The 18,514-nt window shown below is 52.8% G+C and overlaps 1 protein-coding gene across 3 annotated transcripts in view; it reads left to right on the top strand.

Moving 5' to 3' along the window:
- The window catches only part of Hivep3 (human immunodeficiency virus type I enhancer binding protein 3), a 412,482-nt gene extending 401,704 nt beyond the window's left edge, over nt 1-10,778 (top strand). For all 3 annotated transcript variants that reach the window (XM_026782346.1, XM_026782347.1, XM_005353329.3), the window contains 3 exons: nt 1,408-1,494; nt 4,803-5,722; nt 6,546-10,778. In XM_026782346.1, the coding sequence (XP_026638147.1) occupies nt 1,408-1,494; nt 4,803-5,722; nt 6,546-7,325 (1,787 nt within the window). In that variant the 3' untranslated portion in view covers nt 7,326-10,778. The remainder of the gene's footprint in view (nt 1-1,407; nt 1,495-4,802; nt 5,723-6,545) is intronic.
- The last annotated feature ends 7,736 nt before the right edge of the window (nt 10,779-18,514 follow it).

The raw sequence follows: 18,514 nt of genomic DNA, 5'->3' as shown, positions 1-18,514 counted from the left end.
CCATTTCTGTTTCTCCATTACACTCATCTGCTCCATCTGTCTGTCGTCCGCTCATCTATCCACCCAGTGTCCCCTCCGTCAGTCGTCATGCTGCTCTTCTTTTTTCCCATGTTCCTCTAGTCTTCAGCCACCCCCTAGTCCCTCTGTGCACCCATTTCTAGAGACTCCATCTTCCTATCCCACCCCCTTCCCATCCATCCATTCAAAGCTGGCAATTTAAGGCCTGGGAGACACTGTGCCCGACTCAGGAGCTGCTGACATGTGGTCATCTGTGTGGAAATACAGCAACCCTCAGGGCACAACCAAAGGAACTTCATGTTGTGTCTGTCTGTGTTCTCTGGAGACAGGGCAGGTAGCTTGGCCTCTCCTCCCAGAACCCGCTGTCCACAAAGCCCATCCCTCTGCAGCCTGTGATGTGTGTGCACACTAATGAACATGACACTGTGGCTGTTGCTGTTGCCCAGGCCCCAGGAGCTGCAGCTCTGGCTCCTCAGCCTGTGAGGCTAGGTTTATACCTTGGGGCAGCATCTCAGGGCTTCATAGAGCCTAGGGCAGCCTGTTCCCAAAGAATGCTGGTCTTCTGTCTGCACTATGCCCTGGCCCCAGAAAGGGGACTTTCCTAAGAAAACCACAACCCAGGTCCCAGAGCCTGTGGCATCCATGTCCCTTGCCTGCACACCTCACCGTTCCTATAAATAACCGCACTGTGGTTCCTCTGCCTAGACCCTAAGGTTTGGCCTTATGGGTGACCTGGAAGTATACTGAGCCAGGACTTCTCAGTCCCCATCTACCGAGTTAGTCGTAAGAACCCCATGTCATCTCAGCATTTAAGATTGCAAATTAGCAGGACTGGAGCGATGGCTCCGCAGATAAGAGCACTGCCTGCTTTTCCAGAGGACCCAGGTTCAATTCCCATTACCCACATGGTAGCTCACAACTGTCTGTAACTCTAGTTCTAGGGGATTTGATAACCTCCCACAGAGTATATACAGGCAAAACACCAATATACATTCATTAAGTAAATAATAAATAGGAATGCAAATTATCTCATCTGAGTGTGCCACCAGCATCTGGGTCCACACTTAGGACAGAAGCAGAAGAGAAGACAAGGCAGTCTTTTCATTTCTCTTTTGCTTGTGTTTTAACCGGCATCTCGGGTTCTCAGTGGGCCCTGTCCCCTCCCAGCCGCGTGGCCTCCCCTCTCCAGCCGGGTGCTTTACCTTCAGCAGGGGTTCTGGCTGCAGAGTCTGGCCTGGACACTGGAGCACAGGGTGCCTTGGCCCCTGCCCAGCCCCTGAAACTGTTCTGCAGAGCTGTGGCCTGGCAGCTGTGTGTTACTTCCATGCGCCCAGCCCTCTCTGCCCTCTCCCTGCCACCAGGCCTGAGTCTGTCCTCATTTCTTTCCAGGGAATCTGACTAAGCACATGAAGTCGAAAGCCCACAGCAAAAAGTGCCAAGAGACGGGGGTGCTGGAGGAGCTGGAAGCCGAAGAAGGTACCATACTGATCTCTGCTCTCCCTGGCCCCTCTCCATTTTCCCACTCTCCCAGCCCCTGGCCTTTCCCTTTCCAGCTACCCTCATCTCCACCACTGTCTCCCTTCCTCTCCCTCCCTTCTGTACCCTTCCCTCTAGTTTGCTGAACAACTGGGAAGCAAATGTGAAATTCATAAAATGCTCCCCAGTGCCACAGGCCAGCTACTGTGCAGTTGGGTATAAGCCGGTGTTCCGTAGAATGCCAGCACCTCTGGTAGCTCAGGCAGTGCTTACTGAGTGTGAGCTCGTGAGTGGCTTTCTAGGCACGTGCCCTGAGCAGTCTTAGCAGAACTGGAGGGCTCTGCAGGCACTTAGCTGGGAGCCACATACCCACCCTCGTGCCTCTTCTGCCGTGAGCTTAACACATGGGCCTGTGGAGCTGGACGTGTCCCTGAGGACGGCAAAGCCGGATCCCATAGGCCTGTCCCTTCCCATTCCTGCCCCATCACTCTAACCTGACTGCCGCCCTCCAGCAGCAGAGGCAAACTAGAGGCAGTCGATAGCAGACCCGGGGGGTGGGGGGGGGAGTCCAGAGGAGTTGCAGATGGATGAGCAGGACCTCAAGAAGTAACAAACCTTAACTTAGTCAGGATCAGGACTTAGGGTAACAGGAGGTAAGGGGAGTGGGAGGGAAGAGGAAGATGGAGGAGATGGGAAGGGAAGAAAGGCAAGTCACGCTTTGGGGTTTTTTATGGGGGGGAATATAACAAGATTTAAATCAGGTTTCCTTTAACATTGAATAAATCAGTGTTTAGAACAAAAGCTTGAAGCGCTGTCTTCACGAACTATACCTAGCACAGCCCCCATGCTTGTCACAGTGCACAGCAGGCTACAGATGGCGCCCCTCTAAGTCCCTGTAACTTGCAGTAGATGCTTGATTTGCCCCATTTCAAGAAAAATAAAAGGGAAGTCCAGCACTGGGGCCACGAAGGTCAGAGAGCCAACTTAGCTGCCGTCCGTGAGAGACAGGGCCCGTGCAGATGCCCTCTGACACCTCCAGCTGTGTGCAGGGATGTGATGCAGGCCAGGCGTATGAGCACAGGCTGAGTGAGCACAGTGCAGTGGGAACTGGTCTCATTCCAGAAGCCAGCAGAGACTGAGCACATAGATCTGACTGCTACATCATAGAGGAAAGAGGAGGTAAGGGGAAATGGACCCAGGAAGACTCCAAGCTTTGTAACCTAAGAGACTAAAAGGAGAGAGTTTTTACTTCCTGTGCCAAGGCACCACACACACACACACACACACACATACACACACACACACACACACACACACACAGCACATGGTAGCAAGAAAAAGCTTGGAAAGCACTGGTGGGGAGAAGGTTGTAAGCCACTGCCACCATGTGGCCAGTCTTAGAAACTGCACCCAGCCATAGGCTCTGTGCTGTGCCTTCCGAAGGACCTTGATTCCAACAGTGGCAAAAGCCCATGTGGAGCATCAGGAAGGGGAAGGTGCTGAGCAGGCAGGGGAGTCCCTTAGACGCCTGTAGGAGCCTGGATGCGGAGTTCCTGGAGAGGGCTTCCACCATTGGTGCACAACTCAGAAAAGGGCATCATACCCTCCGGCCTCCACTTCCTCCTTAGTCTAGGAAGGCTTTGCGGGCCATCCTAATGGCTATCAGGAGATGCTGGCCCTGGCTCCATCCCCAGTCAGGGCCCTGCTTCAGCCTTAATCCACCAATGCTAACAGTGCCACCCTGGCCACCTGCCTATGCGATGAGAGAAGCAGATGACCCTGGGCATTGTACTGGTGGAAAAGCTGAGCAGAGGGACATACACTAGCCACAGTCACCCTGCTAGATGGTGGGGCAAGGATTCAAACCCAGGCCACATCTGCTTCCCGAAGCATGCAGTCATTTTGAACTACAGTGTAATAACACAAGCACTGAACACTAGTTCTGACCCAGCAGGAGATACCTAGGTAACTGTAGGGAAGGCTATGACCTTCTCGGCGCTTGGGGCTCACAGTGTATGAGTGAGGGTAAAATCTTAGGATTGCAGTCAGGGCTCCTGCCAGGGAAATAAGGGCCCAGAGCCACTGTGAGGCTTTGTCTCTCATCCCCTATCTGCTATGTCTCTTCCTCATCTCTTAGCTTCCAGTTGCCCAAAACTCTGCCCTCGGCCTCATGGCCCTCCCTTTGCCCAGCAGCTCCTCCTCAACCCACAGTTTTTTGCCTCTGTCCTAATGAATGTTCACATCATCCACTTTGGTACCTGACCCCTAAGGTACTAGCGCACTGAAGCTGCCCCTCCGTAAGCATGGTGGAGAGAGGCAAGGCCAGTGCCACAGGGCTCTGGGTCTACCTTCTCGGGACAGGAGGAGAAGCAGTATTGGTGTGTGTGACTGGTGGGGCTGGTGGACACATTAGTAGTCCACCTGTCACCAGCCCATTGGTCATGTCACAGCAGTCTAGTGACAGGCCAACAGAACCTAAACTCTCCAAGTAGTCTCTCAGAGTGCAGAGGGCTGCCTGTTCCAGAGATATCTCTATCTAGATTATGAGTAGTGGCATGACTTCAACCCCATTGATGGAAGCCATGACCCCATAAAAGACAAGACCCGGAAGCTATCATTCAACGTGGTCCACAGGGCAGAAATGGCAGGGGTGAGTCCTGCCCTGTAGACTGAGGCCTGCCTAGTCCAGCTACCCACAGAGGCCAAACTCTGCCATTTGCCAAAGCTGCTGTGTAGGTCGGCCTGATCATATTGGCATCTAGTTTGCATTTTAACTGATTGTGACTGTCTTTCAGTCCAGTTGGCATGCCCTATTTCAGAATGGCAGATGCCATCATTAATGGGGTCATAGTGGACTATAATAATTGGGGCCCTTGCTATGCGCCAGGCCTGTATTCATTTGACAAAAGAGACTAAGTCACAGCCTCATAACTGGCCCCTGGTGGAAACAAGAGAGCAGACGGTCTTGTTTGCTCCAGTGGCGTTCTGGCCCTGCTTCTGCCTTACTTAGGCAGCTTACTTAATCGCCTTACCTCAGTTTCCTTATCCACAACACGAAAGTAAGACTAGAACGACCTCCCCAGTGATCCCAGGATTCTTTGGTGAACTGCGCAAATTTACGTAAAGCTTCAGAACTGAACTTGCACGTTGAGGTGTGAGGTCATTGTGAGCTATTATTTACAGAGTATCCTTCTGTCTTCTCTGTCACTTGGTCGTCTGCCATGTGGCACTATGCCTAGTTGGCAGGCAGTGAAAATGGACTTAACCTGAAGCAGCTGTAATCCTGAGTCCCCCGGTTCTCCCCTCAGGAACCAGTGATGACCTCTTCCAGGACTCCGAGGGGCAGGAGGGCTCCGAGGCTGTGGAGGAACACCAGTTTTCAGACCTGGAGGATTCGGACTCCGACTCAGACCTGGATGAAGAGGAGGAAGAGGAGGAGGACGAGAGCCAGGATGAGCTGTCCAGGCCCTCCTCAGAGGCAGCTCCGCCCTGCCTGCCAACCACACTACAGGAGGACTCCTCACCCCTTCAGGGCCCTCAGCCTCCAGTTACCACTTCTGACGAGGTCCAGCAAGGCAGCTCCATCTCAGAAGCGACACACTTGACAGCCAGCAGTTGTTCCACACCTAGCCGGGGTACCCCAGACCTCCTCCGGCTGGGACCGGCCCCAGTGGAGACCGACATGAGCTCAGCTCTGAGTTCCAAGGCTATGTCCCCTAGGAGGCCGTGGTCCCCAAGCAAAGAAGCAGGCAGCCGCCCCTCACTTACTCGCAAACATTCACTCAGCAAAAATGACTCATCTCCCCAGCGATGGTCACCGACTCAAGAAGCGCAGGCCTCGGTCACGAGCACACCTGGCCCCCAGGTGGGCCCAGGAAGGAGCATGGGCCCTCGTCTTTGTGGGTCCCCAAGACTGGAGCTGTCTCCTCTCACTCACTACCCCATAGGAAGAGAAGTGCCCCCTTGGGCACCTCTGTCCCCTGGACCCAAGAGTGCCATAGACACAGGCGCCCCCAGATATTCACCCACCAGGAAATGGTCTCTGGGTCAGGCTGAGTCATCACCACAGACAGGGCTGCCAGGGAAGTGGGCCCTGGCTGGGCCCTGCAGCCCCTCAGTGGGCAAGTGTAGCCTGGGCTTGGGGCCAGCTCCACAGGCTCTCCTCCAGCCCGTGCCTCTACCTCACACACTTCTCAGCAGAAGCCCTGAAATGTGCACCTCTGTATGGGTGAGTCTTCATCATGGCCTTCCTGGGGGTCGGGAGCTCCCCACTCACACCCTCTGCGCGTCACATCCAGAGCCAGCCCGGTGATCCAGGTCATGTAGCAAATATCTTGGATCTGTGCTGTTCCGGCTCTTACTGCATCTCCACGCACCCTCAGAAACCCCCAACATGGCTCTGGAGCTCATGGGCTCTGGCTTCTAGCCCCAGTGAGCATTGTGGCCTTGTGTAATAATTCTTCAGCCATCCATCCATTCCCTGTCCATTGTGTCCTTGGAGCAGATGGCGGAGCTTTAAGAAAATCGTCTTCTCCATCATCCCTTCAAGGACTTCCCAGGCCTCACCATCCCGGTGAAACCATCAGCATAGTCGCTAAGAGCAGCCCTGCCTCTGTCACCTGTGTCCCACCACATCTCCCTCATTGGTGGCAGCTGTCTCCTACACTGTCCCCACCCTGATGCTTCACAGTGTCTATCCCACAACACCCTGCCACCGTGGCTCCCACCATCCCGTGCTGACTCTATCCTGTTGATATTCCTATCATCATGTTGTCGTGACCCACAGCATCCCTTTTGGGGGAACACTGACCAAAACATCTTTCTTGTTAGTTTTGGGATCCCATTAAAATTCCTGTAGTGGAAGGTGGAGCCCCCTCTATAGATGTGGGACCAACATGTTGCCCGTGGGAAGCTCCTGAGTCCCGATCCTGGCCCCGTTCGTCTCTTTACTCTGATCTCAGACCCGCCTGCCCTTTGTGACTCTGGAACTCGGTTCTGCATGTGCCAAGCGTGTAACCCTTGCCTTCCTCTGTCTTATTTTCTGACCCCAGCAGAAGACTGAGTCTCGAAGTCCATCCTGCTCAGCTGGCCCTGTTCCTCTCTTCCCCCGACCATTCTCTGCCCCTCATGACTTCCACGGCCACCTCCCTAGCCGAAGTGAGGAGAACCTCTTCAGTCACCTGCCTCTGCACTCCCAGCACCTGAGCCGCGTCCCCTGTCCCCTCATTCCGATTGGTGGAATCCAGATGGTACAAGCCCGGCCAGGAGCCCACCCCACCCTGCTACCAGCGGCCTGTGCGGCCTGGGTCACCAGTGGCTTCTCAGGAGGTGGCAGTGACCTAACGGGGGCCCGAGAAGCCCAGGAGCGCAGCCGGTGGAGTCCCACAGAGAGCGCTTCAGCATCGGTGTCCCCTGTGGCCAAGGTCTCCAAGTTTACACTCTCTTCAGAGCTGGAGGAGGAAAGGACCAGCAGAGGCCCAGGAAGACCTCCTGACTGGGCACCTCAGAGGGCTGAAGCCCCTGCAGAACCCATGGGCACGCACAGCCCCTGCTCCCCACAGCTGCCCCGGGGCCACCAGGGAACGTCATCCTGGGGTGCTCCCTTGGAGTCGCCACACACACTGGCCAACCGCAAGGCCTCCAGCTTCCCACCACTGGACCGCAGCAGCTCCGTGGACTGCCTGGCAGAGGCCTCCACTCACTTCCCAGCCCGGAGCAGGAACCTCTCTGGAGAACCTAGGACCCGTCAAGGCTCCCCTAAGCCCTTAGGTAGTGGGGAGCCCCGAACACCTCAATTCCTGCCCAAAGACAGAGGCCCCCCAAGCACCTAGCCTCTCCCGCCACTTTATCTGGCTTCCAGTGTTCAGCAGCAGACATTTCCAGCCAGCTTCCTGGAGTTACCTTGCTTCCATGGGCGTCTTCTCTGTCCATCTGTCCTCACGGCTTCTGCTCAGCCCCATCTATTGTATTGTTCCTCACACGCAGTTACCCGTGCCTTTTTCTAGACCTCTTGTTGCTTGAAAAGAAAAGAAACAACACAAATCACACACATCCATTAAAAAATACAACAACAACAACAACAACAAAAGAAAAACAAAAAAGAAACACCCATGAGGAGCTTGAGGCCGTGACTACTTTGTGCTTTGGGGACGAGACTGTAGGAGGGGCCTGTTCACCTCCATTACCACACTCCACGCTGGCAGCTGTCCCCACCTCAAGGCCCATGAGAAGTTACATTGCACTGAGGGAGAGAAAGGGAGGGAGGAGAGTATAAATCCAAAGCAAGCACTCCTACAGACATGCCTAAGACTCCCAAGTATACACCCAGCTAGTAGCCACTCCTATCAGCAGAATGACCAGAACCCCAAGGCAGAACACCAATACAGGCAGGAGCCAACCCCACCACTTCCCACCCTGCCCGGCCAAGAACAGTATCTTATTTTATTTTCTGCAAGAATCAGGACAAAAAGTCACCTTTTGCTAGCATCTCAGTACAGAATAGTAGCCTGAGGGGAACGTAGTGGACTGTGGGCCTCACCTCCCATTTCCCGCTTCTACCTTCCCCCAAGACGAATACAGGTGCCCAGGTTTCTCACACACACCTGTAGGTCCCTGCCTCCTGGGCCTGGCCATAAGCTGGTTCCTTGATGTTTAGAAATACCTAGTCCAGGCCTGTTCTGAGCCTGAGGTTTGAATTCTGTTTCACCTCTGTTCCCAAGGAACAAAGCGTGGCACTTCCTCCATGACTGGGTTACATATGAATACGTAGACACATATGTAGAAACCAAAGATGGTGTTTGGCTCTTCCTCCGGCCTCTTCAGAGTCTCTTCTCTTGACTTAGAAGAGTTCTGAATTATCCTAAGTCATTTGAATTTTTCTTCAGTTCCCAAGGCAAAAAAAAAAAAAAAGTAATAGGACCAAAAATTTAAATCCCAGGTTGAAATATAGAACTTGACCTGTTGGACAAACGAAAAAGGCAAAGTCCTCTGTGGCATAGGAGCTATGGTTACTGTTTCTAAACCCTGACATAAATTTTTGTTTACCTTCTCCAAAAGACAGAGAAAAGGGGCCGTGGTGAGGAGGCCTCCTCCTACAGCCTTGTCCCCAAGTCATGAAGTATGTTCCATCCGTGCTGGAGACTGCTGTCACTGTCAGACAGGGAGTACGGCTGAAGGCTCATGGGAGGGCTGAACTGCTGGGGCTGTTAGAGAAGACAGAGTCGACAAGGCTATGAGCCACCCCTCTCCCTCCCTCCAGTTCGTTCCTGTGTGTGTGTGTGTGTGTGTCCCTTGCTGGATGGGCAGATCAGCTAGCCACAGGCCCAGTGCCAAGGCCAATCACCTGGTTTGTCCTCAATACTCAAAAGTAAGAGTCCATAGATCAGGGCCTCTCGTGCTGTATGCTGTGCCACAGAGGGTCATGGGTATCAGACTGTCAGCCTCCAGATGCTTGGCACTGTAAGCCTCCTGCACACCTGGGAGAAGCTATCAAGCCAAGGCTGAGACACTTTGAGAGGAAGAGGTAGAAGCCTGAGTTCTGGTCAGCCCAAGCTGGAAGTCCCAGCCTTCCTTCCTTCTGCCCCTCGGCCCTAACGAAGGGCTGAGGTGAGGAGTTGGTCAAAGGGCATCATCTCCACCCCGGCTAGACGGCTTCCTAGGCAAGCTCTCCCGGCCACAGACTGCAGGCTAGCTCCCGACCTTGAGATACCCACCTCTCTCCAATTCACGCTGACCCAAAATCTCCTGGGAGTTACTCCCCCACCCCCCACTCCCTTCTCTTTCCTTCCTCTTCCTTGGCAGTCTAGTGACTGACACGGTGTGTGGCCACACAATGGAGAGTCCCCACAGTTACTGGGCCCAGCTGACTCAGGGAAATGGGCTATAACAAAGGCTAGGAACTGGAGGCTTGCCTGTGGGTGACGGGGATAGAATACACAGACTCTAGTCTGGGTGCCAGTACCCCACACAAATGCCCAGAGGGCTGCAATGAATGCCACTCCCAGACACAGCTCTGAACTCTCTCAAACTCTCTCCACCACCCCGCAAGCACACGGCCCCAGCCTGCATACACCTCCTCCCTCTTGAAAACCTCTCCAGGAATACAATCCAGGCTCCTTGCCCACAGCCGGCCACTTCTGACTTGCAACCTGCCTGTGACGCTATTGTCAGTGATGACAGTCTAGTTCAGACACCTGTGTGGGGTCCGCTGACACTCACCAGAACAAGATGGCCATTGATACTTAACCTGTGACAGCTGGGGAGGTCTCGAGTCAAATCCTGTCCTCTGTGGGTGGTAGTTCCAGGCCCCCTGTCCCTGAGGCCTGACTCCTAGATGCCCGTTACAGGGCAGTCTCACATCAGAGTACCAACCTCTTCCCACCCCCCATAGTAGGTGACACTCTGCTCCCAGCCACCAAGACCCTCCAGAGGTTCTGACAGGGATAGCTGCCTATTTTCCAGACACACTGACTTGCTCCATGGGGAAACCTCTGGAGAGCATTGGCTCCCAGCTTCCTCTAGGCATCGCTCACTCCCCCCTGGCCCAGACTAGGAAGAAGGAATATGTCTGAGCTGAAATCTCCTTCTAGTTCTTGCTCCAGCTGACTCTTCCAGGTGAAGTCCTGGGAGACCCATCTGCTCTGCCGTGCCACCTAAGAAAGTTCCCAAAGTGCCGCCAAATTTGCTTCCGTGTTGTGGTCCCTGTCTGCTTGGCATTTGAAAACCGCTTGGGCACTACTGATCACTTTCCTGAATGTGGTGGTCGGGAAGAAAGGGAACCTTGTAGGCAAATGTAAGATACTCACGTTCTGTAAGATAAATCTTTGCCTTTGTTTTCTGAAAAGGTGTATGCATTCCGTATGCGAAATCGTCCATAGAGAGTTTCCACGTTCCTAAATGGCAATACATTCCAAAACTCGAACTGTAGTTATGTACAGCAACCGCACTTGGAGAGGGGTCGTTTTGCCTGTGGTTTATTTAAACTCCAGTTTCTACACTTGTATCTTGCAGTTGTCGGTATGGTATTCATCAGTGCAAAAGAAAAACAAAAACATATACAAAAAAAAAAAACTCAAAAAAGAAATCCATACAGGTCTAAAGCACAGAGTCCATTGTACAAAAGCAAAGAATCGCTCAGTATTGGTGTGTGTGACCCTTGTAAATCCCATCTGTACTGTGAATGAGACGTTTTTACAAGTATAATAATTGCCTTTATTACAGCTTGGGCTGAATGTTCAGCCTGAAGATATTTTTTAAAAAAAATAGCACGTTGGAATAAATTTGAAAATTCCCAACAGAGCCTTGTTGGCTTGGCTCATGGCTTTTCTCTTCCTCTTGTTTAACTTTATTTTTGTTTATGTGTCTGTTGGAGTATGTCCTATGTAGAAGGGGTACCCCCAAAAGTCAGAAGCAGGTATCCGATTCCCTGAAGCTGGAGTTAAAGTGAGCTATCCAGTGTGGGTGCTGGGAAACTAGCTCAGGTCCTCTGGAAGAGCAGCAAGCGCTCTTAACCACTGAGCCATCTCTCCAGCCCTATCGTGGCTTTTCTTGAGGACTACAAAATATCAAGGTTAGGGGAACACCGGATGTCCTAAGCACTCATTTTATTACAAAGCAATCAGCCCCATAGAAGGGAAATGACTAGGTGACGGTCATACCTTGGGACTTCATTACCCTCACTTCCGGGCCTGTCGATCACTATGGGGTTGGTGTCAGTTCACTATGAAGCCTGAATTCATCCCTACGATCACCATAGCAAATTGTCAGCTGGCTTTAAACAACAGAAATGGACTCCCCAACAGTTGTGGAGTACAGGTGTCTGGAATCTTCGTCTATGGCCATACTACCTTGAACATGTCCATTCTCATTGATCTTTGAAGCTAAGCAGAATGGCCCTGGCTAGAACTTGGGAGATGTCTGAGATCTGGGTGTTGCCCAGTTGGTCCTTCTGCAGGCTCTGAGGAGACATCATTCCTGGCCTTTCTTGACCTCTGGCAGCTGCAGGTAAGTCATGGTACTCCTGACTTTTAGACACATCCAATATCTTGACTCCTCCATACCTCTGTGCTGCTAAGACCCTTGTTCCAAATAAGGGAACTCCCAGAAATTCAGGAATTATCATATATGACAATATTTGAGAGCCACTGTTGAGCCAGCTATAGGATGGAACCTGAATCTGGATCCTGACACAGCCACTGATTGCCTGTGTGATCTTGGGAAGGCCATCTGACCTCTCTGTGCCTGTTTGCTCATCTGTAACCAGAGGTAATATCCTAAGTCTGAAGGAAGGGTCATTGTGAAGATTAAATACGATGCGCATGCAGGGAAGACACGGATACCCTGAACACAGCAAGCCCTCGACTGTTTATGCACAGGCTTAAAAACAGTCCTGGGATAGCTGGGGTGGCAAAAACATGGTTTCCTGTCTTCTGCATTCAACACCGAGTGCCAGTGAGGGCTGCCAGTGATGGGTGCTGTGACAAGATAGGGCCACCTTCAGAGAGCTTCCGTCAGATCAGGCTGTGGGCATCACTCTGAAACAGGCTCAGCATCAGCAGTGGCACAGAGTAAAGGCTCCAGTCCACAGGAAGTCAGAGGATCAGGAAAGCTTTCAAGAGAGGCCCTGTGACTGCAAGGAAAGGAAGGCAGGTATGTGAGCCAAGCAGCAGGCCCTGGGGACAAGGTGCTAACCAGAGTTTGGCACTAAGGACCTGAAAGAGTGGCTTTATTTGGGCAAAGGGGATCAATGCTGAAGTATGGAAAAGATGGACCTGCACCATTCCTGGCATGTGGCTAGCCCTCTGCAGACACACTGAGAGCCGAATGGCCAAAGGTGGGCAGGGTGGGTATTGAAGAACCATCGAGGCAAAGATGGGAAGAGACACTTTGTCATGTACCTGGGCACAGGCCGCTGGACAGTAGCAGAAAAGCTGTGAGAACAGTTGCTTGTTGAACATTGTGGCTGGTGGAATAAGAGAAGCCAAGGGGTAGGAGAAGGAGGCTTGGGAGTCCAAAAACGTGGAAGAAGATAGCTCATCTCGGTGACGGCACACTGTTCCTGTGAGGGATTTTCTCTGTCAATGGAGTAGAAGCACCGGAAGAAGTTGAAGATGAAGTGAAAGAGTCCTAAGAGGACCTGAGTGAGCCCCGAGGGCAGTGAGAGAAAATCTCCAGGAAAGAAGGAAGGTGTCTTGCAAGTCCGGAGAGCCGTGGTCACTGTCTGCTCTGCTGTTGGTTTCTCTAACAGCAGTCAGCAGCCAGACTATAGGTGCCAGAAGTCTCCCAAGCGTGGCTTCTGCCAGCCCACAGCAGAGGGTGACAGTGGGTGGGGAGTGGGGAGATTGGTGTGGGAGAAAAGAGGTGAGGCCTGGGCCATCGCAGCGGAGGGAAGTGGCCTGCCTTCTGCTACTGTGATAAACACCACCACGACCGAAGGCACCGTGGAGAGGAAGGGATTACCTCATCTCTATAACTTGTAGTCCACTGTGAAGGGAAGTCAGGGCAGGAACCCAGAGACCAGAACTGAAGCAGAGGCCCTGGGAGAGGGTTGCTTACTGTCCTGTTCCCCACAGCTTGCTCAGCTGCTTCTCTATACCACCTGCCCAAGGGTCCCACTGCTCACAGTGGGCCAGACCCCCCCCACATCCAGCCTTATTGACTGCAGGACAGTCTAATGTAGGCATTTTCTTGAGAGTCTCTCTTCCTACATGATTCTAGCATGTGTCAAGTTTAGAAAGAAAGACAGAGAGAAAGAGAGAGAGAACCTAACCAGACAAAAGCCATGATCCACAATAGCCATTTGAATGTGGAGACTTAAGCTGCTGTTTCAGGGACCACAGTGAATGAGACCCGTGGACCACAGCTGTTGAAGAGACAGAGGTCAGAATTCGGTGTCTGTAGCAGGCAGGTGGTGCAGGGAGCAAGAGAGGATCATCTCTAACGATGGCAGGGTTGAGATGGAGTCGGGTCTGGGAGCCAGGTTGCATCAGTCGTCAGGGCAGGCTCCCCTATGCTGCTGTTCAAGCAGGCCTGACACCTGGTGACCGGAGGCAGCAAGAGTCCCTTCCTCCCCTACTGTACATTCAGGGGGCCCCAGCAGAGGAATCCTGCTCACCCCAATTACATGGGAGACCCAGGCTGATGGCAGCTCCGCTCCTGACTTCCCATGATCCTGAGAAGCAGAAGAAAAGAGAGTCTGTCTTCATTATCAACTTGCCTGATTTAGAAGCACCTGGGAGACTGGCGTGGCACGTCCTGGGTGTGTCTGTGAGATGTTTCTAGTGAAGGGTCGCTAAAAGAGAAAGACCCACGCTGAATATAAGTATCATCCCATGGTCCAGGCAGAATGAGGAGGGGGGGTGAGGATGCTGGGTAAGGGCTGGAAGTCCCCTTTATACTGCCTTCCGGCCCACAGTGTGAAGTGCGCTGTTCAATCACGCCCTCCCAGACACAGTGGCCTGAGCCCACTGACCCTGTGAGCCAAAAATAACCCTTTCATCTCTTAACTGGTGTCAGGTGTCCATCACATGACACAGAAGTGACTCAAACATGGCCCTTCTATTCCCATCACTGGCCAGAGCCAGCCACACAGCAGGGTCTTATGGAAGGGAACAGGACATTAGGAAGCAGCTTCTGCTTCATGCAAGGTTAGGACATGTCAGAACTGGGCCGAATAAGCAGAGGTTCACGATGGGATGGGAAGGAGGCAGGGACAATGGTGTCGCCCTCAGAGGAGTTACACTCTTGCAGGAAGCGGGGAATGGCCTGAAGAGGGTGTGGGAAACAGAGAAGGTACCCGTGCTGAAATCACAGCCTGTCGGGGATAAGGAATAAGTAATGGATCCTAGGGAGGACACCCTAAGGGAAGGGCAGAAAAAGGGGGCAGAGAACATGATACAGAGTCAGGGATGTGTATCCAAGATAACAGGGAAGAGGAGCCTTCCCCAGCTCCAGGAGAAGATGCACCAGGCACTGTTTCCAAACCTTCACACACTGTAGCCCTGATGACTACCCAGAATGGTGAGTTCAGGTACCATTCTTCGAGAAGAAAACAGCCAAAGGTAGTGATGGTGAGGTTAAAGCTCCCCTCCCCCAGTTCCCCCAAGTAGAGTGACACATGCAGGTAATCCCGGCACTCATGAGGCCTAGACAGGCAGAGCTCAAGTTGGAAGTCAGCCTGGGCTACATGGTGAGGTCCTCTTGCCGTGACTGGCTCCAGGGCGGCCTGCTAGGGAACCCAAGCTCCCCTCCCACCTTCCAGTCCCCCTCTGGCTCCAGGGTGGTGCCTGGTGTCAGAGTGCACGACTCCCTCTGCTTAGAGTCCAGTAGCCATTCTATCAAGGAGTAGGTGTGGGAATTCCATATCCACCGCTGCTGTCGCCTGACTACCGCTGGCTCCGTGCCAAGCCAGACACTGGGGGCCCAGGTTTTGCAGGGGTCATGAGCCCCTCCCCTCCAAGAAGTGACTGGGGCAGAATGTGGGCTTATTACAGACGAAGGTAGTGCCTGAGATCACACTCTCACACGTGATAGGCCACAATCCTGTCCCATCTGTCCCAGCATCCCAGGAGAGCAATGGCCGAGTTCTTCTGACATTTTGGCCAAGCTCATCTGGGTCCTCAGCCAGGGCTGGGTGAAGTCCACAGGACTGGGAGATCTTGCGCTCATTCCTAAGACCATACCCATTCTGGGCTCAGACTCTGGGGACCATAGTCTGTTCTAAAGAGTTTAGGGGACCGGACACCACAGGCAGGATAGCCTCAGGAGGCTGGGCCAGCCTGGATGGAAGTGAAAAAACCGAAGGATGGAAGGCAACAGGAACAAGTGTCTAAGGACCCTGAAGCCTGGGGCCTCGTTTGTGTGGAAATCAGCACGGGGAATCTGAGTCCCTGGGAGAAGGAGACATTGCACAGTCACCTTTTACACAGAACGGAGCCTGGACTCTGATACATGATCTCCATACTTGACTACTGTCTGTGGAGAGTCTGGGCCTTTGTAGCTGAGCCTTTCACTGGACTAGGGGACCCCAGGCCACATATCCCACACTCCCATACTGACCTCATCCACTTTAAGAAGATACAGTGCCAATTTCCTCTTCCTGATGACAAAATGGATGTCCAGAGCCGGGAAGAGCCTGGCCTGAGGCCAGGGCTAGGATTCCCATAGGGTCCTCCACAGATCCACCTGAACCACCCCACCCTACCCCAGGCCCCAGTGCTACTACCCGACTCTTCTGCCCAACTCTGCCTTTTTAGGAAAGGAAAAGAGCAGCTCTAGTGGCGGGCAGGCGGGCAGGCGGGCATGCTAATCCACCAGCTCCCGGCAGCTCTGGTTACCCGTGGTTTGGGGCCCGAGCAGCCCTGGCTGGGAGTGCCAGCTCAACCAATGGGTGCCGCCGCCGAACTACTCTGGCAGAGCCATACAAGGCCTGGTTGCAACCCAGTCCCGATCAGGCATAGGGCAGCTCCGGTGTGCCGGCACCTGCCCCACCCCTGAGCCTGCCAGCCCGGCACGTCCTCCGATTCTACCTAATCCAGCTTGGGAGCAGGCAGGGCTTTCGGCGCACGTGCACCAGACCTAGGAGGGCTCTCCAAGGTCAGGGATATGGCACCATCAGGGCAGAGACCAGAGTCAGGGAAGGAGCTTAATTGGTCATGGGGACACCTGGATGAGGTCTAGATGATGGGGGCCAGGACCCGATTCAAGCTGCATCATCCCTGCCGAGAGTGCCTGCTATCATCCCTTTGACCTGGCTGCTGCCTTGCCCCCTCTGCTCTTGGAATGGGCTTTAGCAAAGTGTGTGGCCTTCATACCTTGTAGTGTTTTCTCAACCATTTCATCCTAAGGCTACATGTCCCTCGCAGAATCAGGGGTGCACATTAATGTCTACATGTTGTCTCACATTATGCCCATACATCCATCCTACATCCTTCCCCTTGGGGACTTGTGTGCATCCATTGTCACTCTTGTGGATCTGAGGCTAGGAAGTTAACCTGACAGTCCCTTCTCAGCAGAATCCCTCCCATCAACTCTAATTTGGTGTTTACAATATCTGTGGAAAGGGGGCTTGGGGAGATGGCCCAGTCGGTGAAGTTCCTGCCACATAAGCATGGGCTCCTGGGTTTGGGTCCCCAGAATCCATAGAAGAAGCCAGGCATGGCAGAGCATGCCTGTAACGCCAGAACTCTGAAGACAGAAGGATATCTGGGACTCTCTAGACTACCAGTCTATCTGATGTGAGGATTCTAAGACCCTCTCTCAAAACATAGGTGAAGAGTGACTGAGGAAAACACCTGATGTCAGCCTCTGGATTCCGTGTGCATGTGTACACACGTGCGTATGTATGTGCACACATCATACAGAAACATATCCACACATATAAACCATGCATATGTGCAAACACACACATGGAAGATTTGTGGAAGCACTGCATTGACAATCAAGGAAACTGAATCACAGAGCAGCTCTTTACTCCAGACCAGAGTGTTATCATGCGACCTCAGAACGTAGACCTAGACCTCTGAGCCCTCCAACCTTGTCGTCTGAATTCAGATCCCGAGAGAAGCAGTCTGGTTCCATGTGGACAAGTGTGAAGGCAGGACTGAGAGCTAATATGGAGGAGAAACCCCTAGTTCCTAAGCAGGGCAGATCTTTCACAGCCCCTCCTGCCCACCCCGCACCAGTGCCACCTCAGTTATTGTCATGGTCACAACCACAACCCCCAGTTTGGAGCATCCCTGATCAGCACAGACAACGAGATTTCTCACAGAAGCTGCAGGGTTTAGCATCCTTATAAGTCCTCCATGGGCCAGGCTACACTCAGGGCCAGTGCTGTGGTACTGTGAAGGGCCACTGACAGGTGAGAGAAACATGCTGGCACCAGTGGGGGTGGCAGGCCTGCCTGGCATCAAGCTCTGTTTGCTCACCCAAAAAAAGAGGAGATAAATATAGACACAGGATTACTCAGACACAGCCTGGGAAAACCGGCTCCTGAGCCTCGACTTCGGCCCTGTCCCAGCCTCACCCTCAGCAGCCTGCCTACTCTGTGCCAACTGCCAGGGCCTTCCCCGCCCCCTTCCAGGACTCCCTACCTGGCAACTTGGGGACAGCCCTTCCTATCTGCTCTCTCTGGGCATGGAGCAGAAACTACAGCCTGGAAAGAATGGGGCTTGCTAGCTGCGAGTTTCCCCTTCTGTGGGGTAGGTGACCAGTATGGTCATCCCTCAGCTTTCTTGGGCCTCCATGTAGGATGGCATGGGATACCACTCCACCATCAGGGATGAGGCTTGGGTCTCCTGAATGAGAAGATGCCGGTTACAGCAATGTGAGGAGGGGTTGTGTCCTCAGACCCTGGAGTCAATCACAGAATGTGAGGCTCCACCTCTTTCACTTCTCAGCTGTGGGACTTTGGGAAACTTCTTTGACATTATCTGTGCCTCAGTTTCCTCATCTCTAAACTGAGAACAGACTACTAATAATTATCATTATTATATATTATTATATAATAAATATTACATAGTAGGATAATAATAACTTAATAGCAGCATGGTTCTTAGAGGTTAGATAAATTACTACATACGAAGAGTACCTCACTCCAAGGCCCAGCACATGTAAACTGTTACATGCTTTTTTATTTCCCAGCCCATGCAGGTGCAGCTCTGAGACCTCTCTTCTGGACACTGGCATGACCCTGTACATAGGTCCTGTCTAGACCCTTCAAGTCCCCTCCTCTCCATCCCGACGGACAGCCTCTAGAATCAGGCAAGCAGAGATTTGAACTCAAACTCTACCGCTTAGAGACCAGGTGACCATGGCTAAGTAACTGGCCCTCTCTGGGCCTTGAATAGAAGGAACCTTCTCCTTTTCTACGTCCTGGGACTAGTGTGAGGGCTAAAGGAGGGGGGAGAAGATGTAGGCAGCATCCAGCCCAACTAAGCAAATTATTTTTCCATGTTCGACCTCATCCTGACCTCTTGTCATTCCTCCAGCTTCCTCCAGTGGCTATGAACCAAGCCTCAGAAAG

Source organism: Microtus ochrogaster, chromosome 10, assembly GCF_000317375.1.
Source record: "Microtus ochrogaster isolate Prairie Vole_2 chromosome 10, MicOch1.0, whole genome shotgun sequence".
NCBI classification, from domain to species: Eukaryota; Metazoa; Chordata; class Mammalia; order Rodentia; family Cricetidae; genus Microtus; species Microtus ochrogaster.
Note: the sequence above shows the minus strand (reverse complement) of the source record. Positions and strands in the feature narration are given on the sequence as shown.